The 22,148-nt window shown below is 42.2% G+C and overlaps 1 protein-coding gene across 2 annotated transcripts; it reads right to left on the minus strand.

Annotated features, from left to right (window-relative positions):
• Window positions 1–429: 429 nt before the first annotated feature.
• On the minus strand, window positions 430–21,408 carry LOC308609838 (zinc finger protein 354A-like). 2 transcript variants are annotated; one of them, XM_081259132.1, is made up of 5 exons: window positions 21,244–21,408; window positions 20,102–20,189; window positions 16,087–16,213; window positions 15,064–15,159; window positions 430–2,555 (listed from the first exon to the last, which is right to left on the minus strand). In XM_081259132.1, exons 2-5 carry the CDS (start codon window positions 20,132–20,134, stop codon window positions 1,690–1,692), a joined length of 1,122 nt encoding a protein of 373 aa, XP_081115258.1. In that variant the 5' UTR covers window positions 20,135–20,189; window positions 21,244–21,408; the 3' UTR covers window positions 430–1,689. The 2 variants fall into 2 exon arrangements, with proteins under 2 accessions (XP_081115258.1, XP_081115257.1); XM_081259131.1 differs by having other exon boundaries at window positions 15,028–15,159; window positions 21,244–21,405.
• Between the last annotated feature and the right edge of the window lie 740 nt (window positions 21,409–22,148).

Consider the following 22,148-nt stretch of genomic DNA (forward strand, 5'->3'; position numbering starts at 1 on the left):
ACCAACCAACCAACCAAACTACTGAGTTGCTTATAAATTACTCCTTTTGTTTTCTTAAAATTGTTTGACACTAGAGAACACCAAGTAGGAAAAACATACTCTTTTATTTCATGAAGTGATTGATGTACCTTCCGATATTTTGGCACATATGCTAGATTCATTAAACTACTTTTGACAGCCCCTTCTGCTGTGAATTTAGAATATATGTTATTAAATATATATGTATAATATATATTAAATATAATTTAATAGCTTTAAACTTGAAAATTGCTTATTTTTCCATTTAATATACTTAAGATGACAGCTCACAGTATATAGCATGTATAATTTCATAATAAATGACTTCAGAGCAAAAAAAATAATTCTGAGAAGAGAATTAAAAATTGTGTAGAAAATTTCCAATTCACAGCAATTACTAGAAGAACAAAGGAAGAGAACAGACTTTTATTTCTACTTTTAAATGAAATCCAGGCACAAAGTTTGACATCAAGTCAGGAAAAGGACAAACCCCAGAAAGTCAGAGGTAGTTTACAATTCATTTTTAACTTTCATTTGGTCCTTTTCTCTAAAAATGTATAATTTCTTTGACCACATTTTTATATACTATTACAATGTCAGTTATTTTTTAAAAAGTATTAAGTTTACAGTTTAACAGGAAATCCAGTGCACACTTCCCCTCATCACCCAGATGTTTACAACAATGACATATGATATGCAGCATGCGATGCTGTAGAGAAAACAATTACTTTACAAATGCCCAAAGTCAATGTCTCCAGTCCGGAATTCTTCATTTTAGGTTATTATAAAGTGTCTGATAGGACTGAACAATTTCCACTTTTCTCATTATCTATTACATAGGTTTATCCTTGGAATTTATTATTTGATGACTAAATCATAGAATGGCTTTTCATATCCATTACATTTATTACATCACTTTCATGTATTCTGATGAGCTTTGCTTTCAGAATGTCACACATGCAAACCTACTTTCTAGGGGTTCTCTTCAATATGAATTGTATGATGATTAGTAAGAGATGACCTGTGATTGAAAAGTTTCCCACATGTATTACATTCATAGGGTTTCTCTCCAGTATGAATTCTCTGATGGGCAATACGTGATGAGCTTTGTCTAAAAGTTTTCCCACATGTATTACATTTGAAGGGTTTCTCTCCTGTATGAATCCTTCGATGTTGAATAAGAGCTGATCTTTGGCCAAAAGATATCCCACATTCTTCACATCGATATGGTTTCTCTCCTGTGTGAATACTCTGATGATTACTAAGGGATGAGTTACACCTGAATGTTTTACCACACTCATTACATTTATAGGGTCTTTCTCCAGTATGCATTCTCTGATGTTGAATGAGAGCTGAACTTTGTCTGAAGGCTTTCCCACACACTTTACATTTACATGGTTTCTCTCCAGTATGAATTCTTTCATGAATAATAAGTGTTGAGTGGGAACTTAAGGCTTTACCACATTCATTACAATTATAAAACTTCTCACCAGTAAGAATTATTCGGTGTCTGTTAAGTCGTGAAATAGAAATGAAACCTATTCCACATTCATTACATCTATAAGGCTTTTCTCCAGTGTGAATTCTTTCATGTTGAATAAGAGATGCACTCTGACTGAAGGCTCTCCCACATTCACTACATTTAAAAGGTTTCTCTCCTGTGTGTATCCTCTAATGATAACGAAGGGATGAACTAGACTTAAAGGTCTTGCCACATTCATTACATGAATAGCACTTCTTTCTGGAATTCATTCTCTGACATCCAGGAAGGGATGTGTTGCAACTAGATGCCTTCCTACCTGGGTTATATTTATAGAGGTTTTCTCCAGCATGGATTTTTTGATGTATAAAAAGGCCTGACCTTCTGCTGAAGGATTTACCACATTCTTTACATCTATAGGATTTCTCCACAGTGTGTGTTCTTACGAGTTTATAAAGGGATGTACTGAGAGTGAAGGCTTTCCCACATTCTTTACATACATAGGGTTTCTCTCCAGTATGAGTTATTTGATGTTGAATAAGAGCTGAACTTTCGTTAAAGGCTTTCAAACAGTCTTTACATTTAAACAATTTCTCTCCACTATGGTTTATCTCATGTTTATGAAGGGATGAGGTATTAATGAAGGTTTTCTCACACATACTACATTTATAATGTTTCCCGGCTGTGTTGATTTTTTGTTGATTAAATAAATTGGAATTCTGTTTGAAGCTGTTTCCTTGTATTTCACATTTTGGTGGGGTTTTTTCTCTGGGAACCATCTGTTGCCTAACAAGGACTGACTTTGGGCTGAAGTTTTGGCCAAATTCAGTATTTTTATGTTTCCTTTCTACAGTGAGGATTTTTTTGTGAGCGACTGAAACTATCTGAACACTTTCTTTTTTCTTCTGCTTTTTCTCTAATCTGTCTTCATATTTGCAGGGGTTTTCTAATTTGAAGTCCCAGGGTCCATTCCTTTTGGAGCTTTTCATTATCAGCTCCTGAAATGAAGAACCTTGTGTTTGAGTTGACTTTGTGGTTTTATAACTGTTCTTCCATCCTGGAAGGGAAAGAAAAAACTGAAGATGTTCCATGTGATACAGCATTTGGCTACTGAGACTAAATGTATAGACTGAATATTGATGGTATTTAAATAAGGTCTTGGTATATGGCCAAAAACAGTAAGAAGAAAAACTTAGGAGATTTAAGCAGTACAGAGAATCAATCAACATGAGTTGAGAACAACAGGGTGGAGAAAAGATTAAACAAACCCATTTAAAGAGGGTGAGTGTAAGAGTGATCAGAAGAATTGGCTAATGGAAAATGGAGAAGAGGGATTCAAAGGGGAGCCATGAATTGGAAAAGGCAGCCTGGGATCAGAGTCCAAAGCCTATGATAGAATCCGAAATTATCTTCATGACATTTTTCTTCTTTGTGTAATCATTCCTAATCTGGAAAGTCTTCATCCCTTTTCCCTCATGCCAAATTCCTTTGTATCCTTCAGATTCAGTTCAAAAGTTAACTCTGAGTCCCTTCTTGACTGTGAGTTTCCATAGAGCATTCCTGTTATTATAGGCACTCACCACAGTGTTAAAAATATATATCTATATATTCTATATATGTAATTATATTTATCTATATCTAAATATTTTCACTTTCCTTTTCTACCCTAATGTTCTCTGCAAGCAGATTAGCATGCCCTATTCACCTACAGATCCTCCTAATGGCATCTGAATTATACACAAAATGTTTGTTTTGTTAACCTTCTTTAATAACTTATATATACCTAATTTGAACAATGTCAAATAATCTCAATTATTTATATATTAATTTCATACACACACACACACACACAGGATTCAAGACTTGCATGAGAAGTTGCCTTCCAGGACAGTACATTATACAAGCAGTGGGAGGGTTTCAGAGCCAGTTCAAACAGGAAGTAATTACTGAATTAATCTACAGAGGTGCCAACAGGTAGGCATGAAGCCAAAAGTTGCAAGATAAGAAAGCAGCCTTGCTCATTTATCAAGCAGGAGATGCTATGCAAGCAGCATAGAAAAGAGTCAAAGATCAATAAGACAGGAATAAACATAAAATGGTAAAAAGGGCTAACATGATAAGGTGGTAAAAAACAGAATTAAATTCAATAAATTTTAAAGTTGGGTAAGGACACAATTCATTGAATATTAAATTCTGGTGGGGAATAGGTATACATATATTTTGGCATTTTCTCCTGGGCTAGAGTAACCATTTAAAGGGCTCCTTTGCAACTCACTGTATTTTGAGATTCCTATCTGACATTCACTTTCTCACCTGTTTACAGATTCTCTCTGCTTGGTGAACATAATATATTCTGCTTTTCTCTTTTCTTCTACCAGTGTTAACTTCTCAGTTTCCTTCATGGGTAACTTACTATTTCTACTTTAAAACTGCTTTCCCTAGGGTTTGGGATTTTTCCCCCATTCTACACACCCTCTCTGACTAATTTTAAATGCACCCATCTTTACTATTTTTTTAAGGCACTGATATTTGCCAAGCCGAGCAAGTGAGAATAACACTCATTTTAAAATACATATATAGATAAGTATCAATAAATCACTCATTAAATTAGGAACCACATCTTCTGGAAGAGACCATAATGTGCATTTTGTGTAATAGCTCTTTTTCACTTAGCCAATCACAAAACCTATCTGCTCTCTAATCTTTACTATTTTTGTAACAGAAAGGGGAGTTTTTTATTTTCTGTTCAACACCTTTCAATTTCCTTATCCATCTAAATCTTGCTTAAGTGATCCAAATTTCAATAACATTATTTGGGCACAAGTGTGGGAGGCAGTGGTAAAAATGGAGTACTTTCCCTGTGAACATCAGTCATTGGTTCTAGGTTACTACACGAGCTGGGAAGAAAATAGCAAGATTCCAAAATTTTGGATTGTAGTTTATAAGGCAAAGTTAGAGACCCTGCCTTAGGTCTGTATGTAAAGACTGCAGTTTTACAACCAACAACTTTACTAGAGCCCTGAGCACTGGGCTCGGGTGCCTAAATGGTACTCTGTTTCTCATGCTTTACTGTTCCACCATAGACTCCTAACTAGTCTCCCCACCTCAAATCTTGCTGTCAATTCAGTCTCCACACTGTAGCCACAGTAATCTTTCTAAAATCCACATCTTACCATGTTGCAAACTTCTGTAAGATCCTCCAAATTATCTTCAATGATTTGTATATAAGTAAGGTCCAGAGTACTTAACGTGGTCAACAAGGTGTTTCATGATATGACCTTCATTCACCTCGGTAATCATCTCCCTCCCCTGGTTTCTTGCCATGTATACTGAACTACATGCAGTTTCTGGAGCACTACATATTTTTTTCTTATTTTGTTATCTTTGCATATGCTGGAGACATCCTTTCCATTCACAAATATTTATTAACTGCCTACTATGGACCAGGTAATGATCCACAACTGCTGAGCCTGTACACCTGGAGCCCGTGCTCCACAACAAGGGAAGCCATCACAATGAGAAGTCCACGCACCGCAACAAAGAACCCACGCTTGCTGCAACTAGAGAAAGCCCGTGCACAGCAATGAAGACCCAACACAGCCAAAAAAGAAAAAAAAAGCTGAAGAACTGAAAAAATCACTTAGGCATTGTAATACTAGAGGGCAAGAAAAGGAAGAAAAGCAGAAGAGTATGGTGGTCCAGAAGCCAAAGGAAGAAAGTACTCCAGTGAGGAGGCAATGATCAACTTTGTTAAACAATTTAAGAATTAAAAACTTAACCCTGATTGTGCCAAGATGGAGACTGTCTGGGATTTAATAACTGCTTTTCATGGACTAGTAAGGAAGAAAGCCCTACTGGAGTGCACAGAAGAAACAATGGGAGGTGAGAACATGGAGACATCAAGTATAGAAATGCTTTTGAAAAGTTCTGTTTAAAGGAGAATAGAGAAACAGGACATGGGGAGTTTTTATTTTTTAATGGAAGTAATTATAGCTACAAGGGTCCATACCAATACTGGGAAACTCACCTCAACTCTACTTCAAGTGCCAATGCCTTAGTCCAGAATGGGACTAATAACTTAAAACAGTCATGTTTCCCAATGAAGGGGACATCAGTCCTGGATTATGGACATCCTAACTGTTCTTTATGGTCTGCTTAAAGTTTTCTGTAGGTCTAAGATATGTCTCCTGAAGTGCAGTTCAACTTTTGCTCTCTCCCAGAATCAAGCCTGGGCCTGAGCTAACTCATGAACAAGGTTATGACTTAGGTCACAAGTTTAGAGAACAGGTGATTTTGCCAATGACCACCACCCTGACTAGTTCCTGTCATTAGGTCTAGTTTCTCCTCCCTTGGTGCTTATGAAACTCTGTGAGTCTCTCTTCAACCTTCTCTCCCTAGATGATTTCATCCACTCCCACACCTCCTATCTGAATGACTATCCTGAGCCTCAAAACACTTTACAGAGGTATTTCCAGCTGCCTGCTAGACTCTTCATTTGAGTATTTTTCTTCAAATTCAGCTTGTCCAAATCCGAATCCAGTGCATTCCTTTCGAACTCTTTTTGGGTTTCCAAGTTCTGAATTATATCATAACTTCTTCAGCTCCTTTGCCATGAATTCTTAGTTTCATCTCAGAATCTTCTCTCCCCTGCATTCCAAGTCTAGTCAGTCATCAAATTCCCTTGAATCTCTTCACTAAGATGTCTCTAACAACCATCATTAATACATCCAAGTTCAGCATCTCCTTACTCAATAGTGACTATTGCTATTGACCTTCAAGTTGATCCTCGTTGATCCTCTGACCTGTTTCTCACCTTTCTAGTATTACTTCCCACTGAACTTAACCTTCTTACTCTATAGAACTCCTCTTATTATTTCAAAAAGCACTGACTGCTCCTTATTTACTTCATTCATCAAATACTTAAAAAGCACCTACAACATGTCAGGCTCTATCTTAGGCATGTGATCCACAAGACATTCCAGATCTGGTAATGAAAAGAAACAGTTAACTTCTTTAAGGAGCTCCCAGTTTGGCATTAGAGACAAAAAAGGAGAAGTGTGGTCATTTATACAACAAAAACACAAGACAGAAATGGATGAAAATGTGAGCTTACAACAACATCCAAACTACCCTCAGATAGTAGCAAGTACAAGCTGGGAAGGCGTACTAGTGGTGGCCAGAATTTGGGGGAAGAAATGTCTAAAATGGGATTTTAAAGGATTAGCCATAGATTAGATGGAGGGATAGTGTGAGGGCTAAAGGCAGCATCAAAATCTTTGAACCCAAGCCAACTTTCCAGACCTATATCCTTCCCACCTTATCCTACAGGTGGTCAGATTCAAAATTATTCCTATAAAAATGTCACATGCATTTGCAGTCTCATAAGGTTTTCTAGAGTCAGAGAATTGAGGGAGCTATATGCTGAGAATTACACACAACACCACGATGGGGGCAGAACTACACATCTGTAAATGTATTCCAGAATGCCTGTGTTGGTGAAAAAGAGAAATGCTGTTTTAGAAATTCTGTTGTTGGTAATTCTGATCTTTAAAGCTTTTTATTATGGAAGATGTTCAGCATGTACAAAAGTAGAGTGAATTGTACAATGAATTGCCAAGCCAGCATCAACAACCACTAATGCTGTTTCATCTATTACCTTATTATGGGTTGAATTGCATCACCCAAAAAAGATATGTTGAAGTCCTAATTTCCAATAACTCAGAATATAACCTTATTTGGTAAGGTTAAGTAACTTTGCAGATTCAATCAAGTTGAGACAAGGTGATTAGGGTAGGTTCTAATATGACTGGTGTCTTTATAATAGGGAAATTTGGACACAGGCAAGCACAGAAAGACCATGTCAAGATACCCCAGGGGAACACCAAGTGACAAGAGAAGCAGAGACTGGAGTGATGCAGCTGCAAGCCAAGGAACAAGGACCACTGGCCACATCCAGAAGGTAGGGAGAGGGAAGGAAGGATTCTATCTGGAGTTTCTGAGGGAGAATCGCCCCACAAAACTGTGAGACAATAAATTTCTGTTGTTTAAAGCCACACAGTTTGTGGCACTTTGTTGGAGCAGGCTGAGAAAATTAACACAACTCCCTTACGTCTCTTTCATTAGCATATGCTAAATTACGCTAATTCTGTATTATATCATTTCATCAATAATACTTCAGAACACATTTCTCAAAGATAAGGACTCTATTTGTAAACATAACCACATATCTTTCTTATAACCACCAAAATCAACATTATTGTTTGAAGTTATTTTTGCCTGTAAAGTATTAATTACATGTTCTTCACCCAGTTCCAATGTGGAGGTGGGGGGGGCGGTTTCCACATCAATAATAAGCAATTCTTGGATACCAACTGGGTGTCCTCAATTCAGCTCAACTCTGACATTATCTACCTGGAGATAGCATCATATCCCACAGGTTAAGGGTTCAGTCCTACAAGACTGCCCCCTGCCTCCCTCAGACACCAGTTACAAACCCAGGTTATCATCTGTACTTCTGACCAACTGGCTAAAAATCAGAGGTTCCCATGACCCCCTTCTTAGGTTTGGTTAATTTGCTACAGTGGCTCATGGAACTCAGAGAAACATTCTGCTTACTAGATCAGCAGTTAATTATAAGAGGATATAACTTGGCAACAGCCAGATGGAAGAGATGCACAGGTCAATGTATGGGGAAAGGGAATGGAATTTCTAAGCCCTCTCTAAGTACACCACACTCCCCAGATCTCCACATATTCACCAACCCAGAAGCTTTCTGAATCTGTCCTTTTGGGTTTTTATGGAGGCGCCATTATACAGGCATGATTGATTAAATCATTGGCCACTGGCAACTAATTCAACCTCCAGTCCCCCTCCCCTCCCTGGAGGTCAACTTTCAAACCTCTAATCACATGATTGGTTATGGCAACCAGGCCCCATCTTAAGATAGGGTCCAAAAGAAACCTCATTAACATAACAAAGACACCTTTGTGGCTCTCATCACCTAGGAATTCCCAGGGTTTTAGGAGCTCTGTACCAAATATATATTACTTATTATAAACCATAATATTTATATAAATCACTAAGGATCTTTATTCAAGCTGCTGTGATTTAAAAGCATTTGAGATAATTTTTCTCTGTGAGTAAGCCAACAACCTGAAACACAATTACGGTCATTTGTTTCATTTTGCTTTCAATATTTATGGGACACTTATTCATTTTAGTTTAATCTTGTTTTTTAATTTATATATATATATTTTTTTGCGGTACTTGGGCCTCTCACTGTTTTGGCCTCTCCCGCTGTGGAGCACAGGCTCTGGACACACAGGCTCAGTGGCCATGGCTCACGGCCCAGTCGTTCTGTGGCATGTGGTTATCTTCCCAGACCAGGGCACGAACCCCTGCATCGGCAGGCGGACTCTCAACCACTGCGCCACCAGGGAAGCCCTATAAAACATTTTGAAGGTTCCAAAGTCAACATTATAAAAACAAGGTACCTTAAAAAAATTCTACATTCTATCCTTGTTCTCTCAATCCTTTTTCTTTTTCTTCCTTCACCTTATAGGTAACCATTTTTATAGATCTGCTTTTATCCTTTTTTTTGGCTTCTCTATTTTATTTAATATAAGCAAATATACACTTTGTCTTTTTTGGTATCTCCTCCTTCCTTTGATAAAACTCCTATTCTCACTGTTCTGTTCTGCACTTTCCCCTACTTAGTAATATTATCACCCCACAGTGGAATTTACAGAATTCTTCCTCATTCTTATTTACAGTGAGAATTCCACCATGAGAATGTCCCTCAGCTTATTCAACCAGATTCCTTTGATGGACAGTTGGATTAACTCTAACTGTAATACACCAGGACATCATATGGGTACACGATAAAGGTACAGCTTTAAACCAATATCCATATTGCTAATTAGAAGCCATAGCATTTATAAAATTCTAGCCCAAACTGGACCCAATGGGCTAACATTATCCAAAGCCACATACAACCAAAATCACCTCTTCTGCCAGCCAAGAAGAGAGCTAGCTGAAGGCCGTAGAACTACTCCTTAGAATGAGGAAGCTCTTTATGTACTGACATGGAAAGAGTTTCAATATATATCGAGAGAAAGGGGCAGAATAATGTGTGCTGTATAATATAATTTGAGTGGACAGAGAAAAACAAGAAATATTTGTTTATATTTGCATAGAAGAGCTCTCCAACTACTGCCTCCTTGTCACATCTCACCTTGTCGTATCCCACACATATTCATCTCCTCCTGCTCACTCACCCCTCATGGGCTCCATTCTGGCTTCTGTCCTTACCACTACTCTAAGGCAACCATGACCTTCATGTGACAAAGGCAAGATGCTCTCTTCAGTCCCCACCTAACTTACCTCTCAGCAGCATCTGATAGTGACCCCTCATTTTCCTTCAGATGCTCACTACCTAAGCTACAGTGACCCTGAACTTGCCTCCAAATTCTTCTCATGTTCCACCAGCTTCCATCTCCTTTGTGTGCTCATTTTCCTCTACCTGATCTTTAATCCTTGGAGTTCCGTAGGTTTGAGTGCTAGGCCCCTGATTCTTTTCACTCTGTACCCTTTCCACAGGCCAGCTTCATCTATAAACATACTCTAGGCAGGACTTCTCTACTCTCCATACCTAATTATACAAAACCCAGCTCAAAACAGCAACTTGAGTGTCTCAAAGACAGCTCAACTGAATTTATGATTATTTCCTCCCCCCAACCTGTACAACCTTTTTGTCTCTGTAATTGGCACCAGTTCTGAATCAAAACTTTAAAAGGCATCCTTCACACCTCTCCCTCCGCTAATCAATTACCAAGACTTGTTTATTCTGCCATCTAAATATGTCTCAAGTTCATCTACTTTTCCCTACCTCTACTGATACCATCCTTTATGAGACTTGACTTCAATGACACTAGACTCCCGAGTTTCCTTCTATAGTACACCTTACCCTTGTCTTCCCTATGGGTTCATTTCTCTCTGCCTAGCCATGAACTGTCAGAGTTCCTCAAGATTCAGTCCTAGGCTCTTTCTTGCTCTTGCTGTACTCTGAATCCACTCCACAGGCTAACTCAAACTCAACCACTGTTTCAATTATCTTTAGTGACAGGGCCTCCCAAATTTACATTTAATGCCCAGGGTATATTATAAGGGGTGGAACTCCATATCAAACAGGCTATTTGACATCTCCACTTGAATAACTGGGTTAACCAAAGACAACTTAATTCATCCAAAACCATATTTATACCATCCCCCAAATCTGATCTCCTAGCACCACTATCTCAGTGAATGATATCACTGTCCATCCCAGAACAAACCACAAACCAAGCACGCATCCTTGACAACTCCATCTCCTCTATCTTCCATAACTAAACCATCTCCAAGTCCTGTTGCTTTTATCTGCCAAATATCTCTGCAACTGGTTCCCTTTTTTCTGTCTCCATCACGACTACCTAACCAAGTCATTCATACATTCACTAACTGGAAGCTGACTCTGACCAGACACTATTTTAGGTACTGGGGACATGGGAACAAATGAAACAGACAACCCAGCATGAGGGAATTTACAATCCAGAGGAAGAGCTGATAATAAATAAATATGTACTATTTTGCAGTAATAAGTACTCTGAGAGAAAATGAAGCATGGTGAGGGGATAAAGAATGTGGAGGACAAAGGACCTGTGTCCTGCGGAGGACAAAGAACAAAGGATGAGCTGTGTCTAACTGACAAAGTGCCATCTGAGCAGAAACCTGTATAGTGTAAGGAAGTGAGTCAAGTGGGCTCCTGGCCATCAGGAAGAATGGTCCAGGAGAGGAAAAAGCAAGTGCAGAGGCCCTGAGGTGGGAGCCTGCTTGGCCTTCCTGATGAACTACAAGGAGGCCAGGGTGATTAGAGTTCTCCAATGAAGGGCAGAGAGGAAGGAGGTGAAGGCGAAGAGGTAGCTGGGGCCAGACCACAAAGGCCTCTGAGGGCCACGCTGGGGGCTTTGGATTGTGTTCTATGTGATAGAAGCCACTAGAGGTTTTGAGCATGCGAGTGAGATGACCTGCTCTGTCTTTTAAATAGACCATTCTGGCAGCTACAAGGACAGTAGATGTTGGTGGCAGAAGAGGAGCGCAGGACATGAGAACAAGACTAAATCAAACATAGTAAACAGGGCTACAGAGCATTTGGGCTCAACTTTCACCTTGTAAGAAATTCACTCCTTAAAACCACTGCATGTTATCTCATTAGGCTGCTGCTATAACCCCTACAGCACCTTTCTGCAAATTAGAAAAAGACCCCTACTCTCTGTGCAGATGAAGCCCCAGCAAGTCTCGGTGAGTGGAAGGCAGTCCACAAGCAACCCCTTAGCTGACCACCCTTCCAGGTTCAGTCTGCCCTGAATTCTTGCATAAATATAACAAAGGAAGAGAAAAAGACAAAGGAAGAAAAACACCTTTTCATTGGAGGTAACTGTTTACCTAGATCATCCCTGGATTTTAGATTTTTTGAATAAAAGAATATTTTCATGTTAGGTGTAAATCAAACTCATGAGACGTTCAAGTTGATTGAATCACATTATTCTAATTTTATATATAGATAACTTATATACATAATATGCCAGAATAGTGATTAGACTTTGGACTCATTTCTTAAGTAAGAGACTCAGATGAGACGTGTACCCTTTGAGCCATTTCCTCCCATCTCTCAACATGAAACATACAGATCCAGGGATGACAGTTTGTTTTCCCTTTTTGTCTTGTTTTTCCTATTTGTGAGGAGTCTTGAAGTGAAAATTATATTTTAAAAACACACTTGGAGGCAATTAGAGGTTCTAGGAGTCCTACCCTGGAAGCATAAGCTTTTCTGTCACTGGTTGTTCAAAGGGTTGGTTTTTGGTTTTGGTCTAGAGTTAATGATCAAGGTACTTCCAAGAACATCCAGGCCCCTCACCTAAGCTCACAGGGAAGTGAGCTCCCCTTGGAAGGGAAACTGTTCCAAGGGCACTTTAGTCCAGGCAAATGGGAGACTCACCAGGGGTGCAGGAGAGACACAACCACACGCCAGCACACCCAGGACGCCCCATCTCACTGTCTCCTTTGACCAAAGAGAGGAGGTTCATCCCATCAAGAGAAATGCACACACTGCTTGGCTCTGATGGCCTTACTTCCTCCAGACACCCACTCAGAGTTTTCCTTTAGGGACAGTTTCCCAAACCTGAGGACTTGACATCACCACTAGGTGTCTTCAGGGTCTCTCTGGACAGCTTTCGACTCCAGTCATACTTTCTATTCAGTTTAATCCAACTAACATTTCACTCAGGAAGGGGGACTCCTCATGGATCAGAGGCTCCCGAGGCGAATGGAAAGGGAACAATTCTTCCGTCTCTTCCTTTGATCTTCCATGCCATACTCAGTCCACACCTGACGCCCCTCCTAAACTCTCCACTGGTTTCCTGCTGCCTGCGTTCTCTGTTTACTTTGTGGTGGTCTCTAGCAGTTCCCACAAAATTAGAATATTTCTCCCAAGTGACAGTTAAAAGATATAAGGAGAGATAAGTGTGGTTCCCACCTCAAAAGATCTCACATTATACGGGGAAGAATGAGCTCTACTAAAGGTGTGGGTGCTTTAGGGATCGAGACAGCCTGTCCCACAGCCCTTCTGCTGGGCCCGCATTGTGAGGGGTCATCACTGACTCATCTGGACCCGACAACAACCTCAGACAAGTCCTACTACGTCTATGGCAGGTGGCTCCACATTGGTTGCAGGCTGATCCTTGCAGAACATAAACCTGGGCTCGTGGCCAGGGTACTTCAACTCCTCAGAGGCTGTGCCTGGCTCTCAGGTCCCGGCCCCCTCTCCCTGCTCCCGTCTCCACACACCGGCTTCCTTTGTCTGGACTCTCGGACATGCTCTTCCTGTGCCTGAACGCTTCTCACAATGTGGGATCTGGCCCTTCCTCGGGAAGCCTTGCCCACAGCACCCCTCCTGTTCCACGTTCTCACAGCACCTGCAGCTCTTCCCCCGAGGTCCTCACCGGAGGCTGTCATTCCACAGCCCTGTGTGCGATTAGCCTCCCCCTCCACTGAGCTCCGCCAGGGCAGGACCTGCATCCTTCTGTCCAAGGTTGCACTGCTGTTTATCACGGGACAGGAAAGCAGTGAGCGAGGCTTAGAACCTGGCTCCCCCAGAGCCCTGGCCTCCCCAAGTCAACAGCTCTCAGTCCTCAACTTCCATGACAGCCGAATCTGCCAGTTTTCTCCTCTGGTGACTTCTTCCCAGGCTCAGCCACAGATTCTTCCTTCTTAACCCACCTCATAAACACTGAGGTTTCCTGGGACTCTGTCCTCTCCTCCGTTCCCTCATCTGCTCAGCTCAAGGCTTCAAATGCCACCTTTGCACTGATGGCTCCCTGACCTCCCTGTTGAGTTCTGACCCTGTTTACCTTCTACAGCTGTCCACTGGTGACTTCTACCCATATTTCACTAACATTTCAAATGAAACCCATCCCACACCGAACCTGTCCTATACCCTTAATAAAGGGACCTCTCCTCTTTCCTGAACTCACTGCACATGCCTCCCTCCAGGTAGTCTTGCCTACATTATGGAATAATCTACAGAAGGTTCCCACCTCTAGTTTTTCCTCATTTCAAATCTAGGACCAACAGTGTTTCCAAAGTAACCATTCTTATTTAATTGAAACTGTGTAATAAGGACTCATGAATATATTCTCTGTGAAAATTTTAATAACATTGCATGGAACTAAAGTCCCCTTTCATCAATGCCCATTCTCAGTCCCAATCAAAATGTAACTAGTTACCAGCTTAGGTGTCCCCCGACCTTTCTCTTGGCACTTACACGCACATAATGCATATAGACAAACACCCACGTAATTTTCTTTACACATAAATGGCGATATGTCATAATAATGCACCGTAACTTGCTTTAGTCCTTCACATAGCTTGGAGCTCCGCCCACACCAGTGCTGCTGCTTTCTGACTGTGGTGCTGTGTGCCAGTGTAGGGACCCACCTCAGCTTCTTTAGCCTTTACTGAAGGACGTTTAAAGTATCTCAGACTCAGACTATTTTTTCTAAAATATCAACAACCATACAACTCTTCTGCTTGAAACTCTTGAATTATTTCCAGTCATCCATGGACAGTTCCCATCCCTAAGAACTGTACCAAAGCACTTCATAGTGTGGCCCCCACCTGGCTCTCTAATCTCATTTCCTTCCTCATCTCTTTCTTTTCCCATATACCCTGAGCTTCAGTCTGAATGAATTATCTGCAGTTCCTTAAATGCACTAAGTTTGCTGAATGAATGCATGACAGTGTAGCCCTCCTCTGAAACAACAGGAAGTCACAAGAGAAAAGATCCTGAGAGATTCACTTGTGCAGTAATTATCAGAGAAGAAGAGGAAGCTTGTGACTAGGGGCCTTAGCATCCCTTCTCCAAAACTTCTTCAGGACTGAGAACATGCAGAAAATTCCCTGACCAACATCTCCGAGTTGCACATGCACTCACTTACCAGACTGCTGCCTGCAGAGATTCCGCACCCACTCACCTAGAGAGGAGCCTCCAGGGCTTTCTTTCTCTACCTTCCAGGGATCTTCTCCTTGCTGCAACAGGGAGATCACCTCGGGTTTGGAAAATGGGAGTCCTGCTCATAGACCTAAAAGAAGGAAAAAAAGAAAAAGAAAAAAAAGACTTGATTTTGCCTTGACACAAAGAGGTATCTGAGATCTGAGCAGAAAACTCAAAGGATGATACAGAGAACTTCTGTGGGATGCTCCAGTTGTGCCCCCACAATGTGAGGGGTGTGTTAGGGTAAAAGCAAGGGGCAATGTAACATTTAGTTGTATGTTAGTGAAGTATGATAAACATGCAGACTTGATTAACAGGGTGCTAATAGCTTTCTATACAAGAGGGAATATGTATATACTGTTAAATGTCTGTTAAATGTACAGATTAAATTAATATTTGTAACAGGTATCTGTGGAAAGGATTATGTACCAAGTAGCTTGTTTAAAATGAGAAAACACTATCTGACTCCCTTTGAAAGATGGCAGCAGTCAGCAAACTATGGGTCATAGGCCAAATCTAGGCCACTGTCTGTTTATGCATGGCCCTTGAGCAAAGAATGGTTCAAAAAAAAAAAGAAAAGGAATACGTTACAGAGACTATATGTGGCCCACAAAGCTGAAAATATTTACTCCCTGGCCCTTTACAGAAAAAGTTTGCTGACCCCTGTAAAAGAGAATTGAAAAAAGCCAGTGTTGGGTCAAAGAAAAAGGTTGAGGGATGCTCTCTGTTAAGAGATGAGCAAACACATCATAGTTCAGTCATAGTGGGAAAATGTTGCCTGCAGTGAGGGAATTTCTAATGTGCAGCTCTGTAGATTGTCCCATCCATTCCATACCTACAAGGGAGAAAAAGGTTTCCAGGTTTATTTATGGAGATCCAGTTTGCACAGTGCTAAGGCAAAACTCAGCTAAAGATTTTAATGACCCAGGGCTTTTACCCAGGAAATCAGATGCTGAGGTATCCCAATTTCTGAACTCTGTATCTACAGGGAAAATTTCCTTACCCAATGAGACAAGGTTACTATAGTTCTCCAGCATCACATCTTGGTACAAGTTTCTCTGAGAAGGAGCCAGCTTTCCCCACTCATCCCGTGTAAAGAACACAGCCACATCTTCAAATGTCACTGACACCTGTAGAGACAAGCATCTCAGCTCACCCAGGACCACCCATCACACAGGGTGAAAAAGGCGGCAGTGGGGAGTAGACGAGCTACCATGAAATGCTTCTATATTATTCTAGGTTCTGAAGGTTCCAGGTCATTTGCTTAGTGAACAACTGACCCATGACAAATAGATACTGAGTAGCAGGAAGTATGAACCAGGCCCCGAGTTAACTGCTACAAGAGATGGGTGGAGATATTAAGGCCATTAGTGGGAGTGTTAATTAGAATAATCTTCCTGTTGGCAATTTGATAACATACATTAGAAGCTTTAAAATGTGCATACTCTTTAACTCTCCAATTATTATATTTGTTTGATAATGAACACTGAACAAAAATGCACATGAAAGGACATTTATCATGGTGTTAGTAACAGCAAAGAAATGGAAACAACCTCAATAATCACTGAGGGAGCTAGTTTAAATAACTGAAGGCACTCTGCTCCCTAAAGCTTGAGGACAGTAATAATGGAAATTAAAATAGCTATAATTTATTGAATGCTTTTTTTCAGGCTAAGTACTATTCTTAGAGCTTTATATTAACCTTTAGTGTATATCTTTATTTTATCTTCACAACAACCCTATGAAGAAGGTACTATTATTGTGTCCATTTTACACAAGAGAAAACAAAGAGAAATTTATCCAAGTCACACAGCTGGTATGAAGGGAAAACTCACTCCTCCTGCATGTCTCCGCTACTCTTAATACAACACTACTTCACTTCTGACACCAGATGTGGGGGGGTTTCCACACACCAAGCAATTGTGGGACACCAGCTGGGTGTCCTACAATTAAACTCAATTCTGACACCTGAAGATAGTGTCAGATTCCCACAAGACTGGCCCCCTTTCAATGTCAATCACAAGTCCAGGTTGTTACCTGTGCTGCTGACTGACTGGCTATAAATTGGAGGTTTCTACAACCCTCTCCTCAGGTTTGATTAATTTGCCAGAGTGGCTCACAGAACTCAGGAAAACATTTACTTACTAGATTATGGGTTTATTATAAAAGAAGATATAGGAACTGGCAGGTGAAAGAGCGGCACAGGGAAGGGGTGCACAGCTTCCATGCTCTCTCGGGATTCACCATTCTCTCTGACTCTCTACATGTTCACCAACCTGGAAGAACTCTGAACCCTTCTGGGTTTCTATGGAGGTTCATTACATAGGCATGATTGATTAAATCACTGACCATTGGCGACTGATTCAACTTGCATCTCCTCGGGTGGTGACAGATGGATAAGAGGGGTTATTGGGGGGCAGGACTGAAAATTCCAACACTTTAATCAAGGTTGGTTCCCCTGGCAATTCGCCCGCATCCTTAGGTGGGGTACAAAAGTAACCTCATTAACATAAACTCTGGTGTGGATACAAAACACACCCATTGTGCCTTCATTGCTCTGAAGTAATTTCAGGGATAAAAAGCACATATTACTAACCACTTAGGAAATCACAAGGGTTTTGGAAATTATGTGCCAGGAACAGGGACAAAGAACAAATATATATTTCGTATTATAAATCACAATATCACAGCTGGTCAGTGGTAGAGGTAGAATTCCAATCCAAGGAACGGCCTCTCAACGCCTATCTCATAGGGTTAAGTAATAAATGATAATCCATACAATGGAGGTAAAGAGTAGTGATGGTAGCACAACACTGTGAACGCACTTAATGCCAATATACTCAAAAATGGATAAAGTGGTAAATTTCATCTCATGTATATTGTCTCAAAATAAAAAGCTAAAATGATAAAATAAAAAATACATACATACATATGTACACATGTACATAAATAAATAATAAATAAATAAAGGTACACAGACAATTATTCTGAGGGCTGCATACCAAAGGTATGACCATGATTATCTCAAGATGTTGGGGTAAGAGTGATTTTACTTTTTTATTCTCTGAGATTTTTAACATTAACATGCAGTGCATGTATAATAAGAAAATTTATTGGCACATGGCAGGGAATACAAGAAATGATCTTTGCCCTCAAAAGAATTTACAATCCAACTGGCAGACAAGAAAAACGCGTGAAACAATTTGAACAAGAAAAGTGTCGCTGGACAGGACCATATACTATTTCCTCGTTCAATCCTCATTTTAGAGATGAGAAACACAAGGTCCAGGGCAGTTAAGACACCAGGTCACATACTTTACCAATGGCAGAGACAAGACGATAACTGAAGTTTTCTTTTAACCCAGCACTTGGTAGGTATATTCTCTCTCTGGTCTTAAACATCCTGTCACTGAGTTTTACACACAATTCCACATAGTACTGATGTATCGGCAGCAGGTGAGGTTAGGGAGAAATGTCACATAGGACTCACAAGCAGGGATGGAGAAGATTCTGGGTAAGAGAGCAGCCTGGCTCTGTTAGAATGGAATGGGAAGGGCTTAGAAAAAAGTAGCCCAAATATGCAGAGGCAGGTCCTAGCCACAGTCTCAGAAGATCAACCACTACCACATTTCATGGGTCCAAAAGATACACAACATCACATTGCAGAGAACTCTGGTCATTTGGGAGCCAGGCCTGCCCTGTGTTCTGAAAGATGTACCAGAGAAAAGGCTGGATGATAACTAACATGAACTTAGAGGCCAGACATACCTGGGTTTGATTTCAGGTTACCTGACTTCGTTGAGCCTCAGTTTCAAGTGTAAAATGGGGGTAATAACTTCTGCTTCGCTATGAGAGTGAGAACAAAGGTGAAGCCCTCAGGATATTCCCCAGCAATGTTAACTACTATTGTTAGATGAGGATGAGTAAAGGAAGGACACTGTATAGTCATTTCTATCTACCAATAGTAGATAGATAGACATCATGAACTAGAATAATATCGTTTAGCTACCACAACCACCACATATTGAACATCTACTATGTGCCCGGCCCTGATAAGAATGCTTTCCATGCACTAACTCCCAGGATCCTCTCATCTACCCTCTGAGGTAGGCCCAGTTGTTGTATTCACTTTACAGGTGAAGAAACTGAGGCACAGAGAGGTAAGAAACTGAGGCACAGAGAGGTGGAGCTTTTTGCCCAAGACCCATTAACAGCAACAGAGGAGATGGGCACAAACCTGGCCATCTGGCTCAAAAGCCCCACTGAGGAATCACTGTATACACTGCCTCTCCACTACCAATATCCCATGAAACTCTCACTGCTGCTTCCTGAGGAGTCTTCTCTCTGCTCTTGGAGTCAAGAGACCTCTCCATCTACATCCCCACCAGCATGGCTATCCTTTGTTCACACAGTGGCTCACCTGGATGGGGTCCCACCCTCATTCTCACAACATAAAGATGAAAATGGCAGGTCAACATCAGTTTTCAAGAGAGTGACAGAAGCAAGGCACATGATCCAGAAAGTTAAGATGGAGAAAAACTAAAAACTATGGACTGGGAAAAGCCTGGCGAAGGTATCCTGAGGATTTCTCAGGGGCGGAAAGAAAAAGAAAAGCATTCTGGCCAAGGGTAGGGAGGGGGACACGACTGAGCAAAGGAGACAGGCCAGAAAGGAACTCTGCCAAGTGTGCTTGTTTGTTTGTTCTGACCCCAAGTGGTATAAGACATGTGGCATCTTACCTATCAATTCAGTAATCATACAGTGAATTGGGATTAATGAATAAAAGAGTTTCTATTAGAAAAAAAAGAGAAACACAGGCCATGGATTGAGGGGTTGGAGGCAAGCATTCCCTATGCAATCCACCATCCACCAGGGTGGACCAACTCTTCCAAGGCAGAAGGACATGGGCTCCAAATCCTGGTGAAGACTGTATTGGGGAGAAAACTTCAGTTTAAGGGTAAAATAACAACAAAAAAAAACCCATCTATCTCTAAGACCTGAGATGGCAATGAACTCACCTGAGACCTTGCTTCCCTCTGTTCAGTAGCCATGTCCTCTTTCTGGGCAGTTTCACCTTAGGATGGGAGAAGTCTCCAGAAGCCAGATCTGAGAGAAGAAAAAGGGAACCAGGAGGAAGCCCCTTCTGCTTTCCACCCGTCAGAATCAGCAGCTCTGAAACCTTTATACCACTTGAAAATGATGCCAAGTGCCCCCAGAGAAGGAAGTCAGAAGGAACGAGGGCTAGACAGGACCAGAGAGAAGGGCTGGGTCATCCTGGTCCAGGCCCAGCTCTTTCCCTGGCTCAGAGGAAAAGTCCTAGGACTCTATCAGCAGTAGCAGCAACTCCCTGAGCCTCACCGCATGCCAGGCACTACCTATCAATACATCATCGAGTCCCACAGCACAGTTGGCACTGTCAGCACCCCATTTTATAGATCAGGAAACTGAGGGCAGAGTGGGAGCAACTTGTCCCAGTCCACACAGCCAGGGAGGGTGGCACCAGGGTTCCAAGCACCGCGGGCTCCAGAGCACCTGCTCTAACCTCCCTGCGTGCATGTGACAACTTTTCTCCACCTCAAGCATTCCCACCCAATTCCTCCCCCTCCTGTCAAGGAAACAATTTCCAGATTTCTAGAGAAAGCTGCTTTGAAAAGGGAAAACATCAGCTCTCCTATGGCGGGGAGGGGCTGCTGTCTTGAGGAAAGGGCACATTAAACCAAAGACCTGGGTGCAGTCCTGGCTCTGCCACTGGGAGAAGCTGGCGACACACTTCTCGCATAAAACAAGCCTGTCACTCGGGAGTGCAGGGGTGATGGTAAGGGGAGGAAATAATTTTCTCACGTTCACTGCCAGCCCGAAACAAATTCAAATGCCGGCAGGCGCTGAGCAGGTAGCGCGCTGGGAACTGGTCGGGAAGAAGCAGGAGGGTGGCTGGGTCCAGCCAATGGGGACGAAGTGCCCGACCTGTCTCGTTCAGGGGCACGTCAGTGGGATGGCTGGGTGCGGCAGGCGAACAGAGCCAGGGGTGCCCGGCTCTCGGCCCGCCGGCGCCCACAAAGACCCGGCTCGCGTCTCTTGGGCCTGTGCCCCATGCCCCGGCGACGGATCCTCCCGAAGCCCGGTCCTCCCTCCCGCATCCTGCCTACCCCCCGCCGCTCACCTCGCCCAGGCATCGGGGGTTCCGCGGGCCGCAGGCTGGAGGCTCCGGAACTGCCACGGCCGGACAGAAGCTTCCGCTGGGGACTCCACGCGGTGCCGCCCTGGCGGACCTCTGGCGGGTAATCAGCTCAAGCCAACGGCCCACGCCCGACGCCCGACGCCCCACGTAACTCCGGGAGGGGCGGGGCAGGGACAGTCGCGAGCCCCTCTGGGAAATGTAGTCCATGCGAGTACAAAAGATTCTGGGAAATGTAGTTCTTCGAGCTTGTCTGCGAGGAGAGCCCTGGCTGAGCCTATCACTTGTCCAGACCCCATTCTGGGTTCGTGGTCGAGCTCCTTGGGCTGCTGGCTCCTGGGTTCCCGGTTCTTCCAGGAGGAAACCGAGGTTCCTACAGGGCAGTCACTTGTAGCTCTGCATCTGCGTAAATGAGAGCAAGGCAAGTAGACAACCGCCAAGAACAAACCTATTTCCCCGTAAGTCTTTCAACAAGAGTGTATGGAGGACTTCCCTGGTGACTAAGTGGTTGAGAATCCGCCTGCCAATGCAAGGAACACGGGTTCGAGTCCTGGTCCCAGAAGACCCCACATGCCTTGGAGCAACTAAACCTGTGTTCCAGAACTACTGAGCCTGTGCTTTAGAGCCGGTGAGCCAGAGCTACTGAGCCCATGTGCCACAACTACTGAAGCCTGTGCACCTAGAGCCCATGCTCGGCAAGAAAGAGAAGCCACCTCAATGAGAAGCCCACAAACCTCAACGAAGAGTAGCCCCCCTCACACCACACCTAGAGAAAGCCTGTGAGCAGCAACGAAGACCCAACACAGCCAAAAATAAAGAAAGAAATTTATATTCGAAAAAAAATGTATGGATCACCTGCTATGTGCCAAGCCCCATTGTAAAGGATTTGA

The sequence above is a fragment of the Mesoplodon bidens genome (genome assembly GCF_964165515.1).
Source record: "Mesoplodon bidens genome assembly, contig: HAP1_SCAFFOLD_559, whole genome shotgun sequence".
Classification (NCBI taxonomy): Eukaryota; Metazoa; Chordata; class Mammalia; order Artiodactyla; family Ziphiidae; genus Mesoplodon; species Mesoplodon bidens.

What these genes read in the sequence shown, in the direction of transcription:
- LOC308609838 (XM_081259131.1), bottom strand. Translation starts at nt 20,134, where the DNA reads ATGGCTACTGAACAGAGGGAAGCAAGGTCTCAG. An exon ending in AGAGGGAAGCAAGGTCTCAG is followed by an intron (nt 16,214 to 20,101) that starts GTGAGTTCATTG and finishes TTGTCTCTACAG; the next exon opens with GTGTCAGTGACATTTGAAGA. An exon ending in TCTCTGCAGGCAGCAGTCTG is followed by an intron (nt 2,556 to 15,027) that starts GTAAGTGAGTGC and finishes TTTCCCTTCCAG; the next exon opens with GATGGAAGAACAGTTATAAA.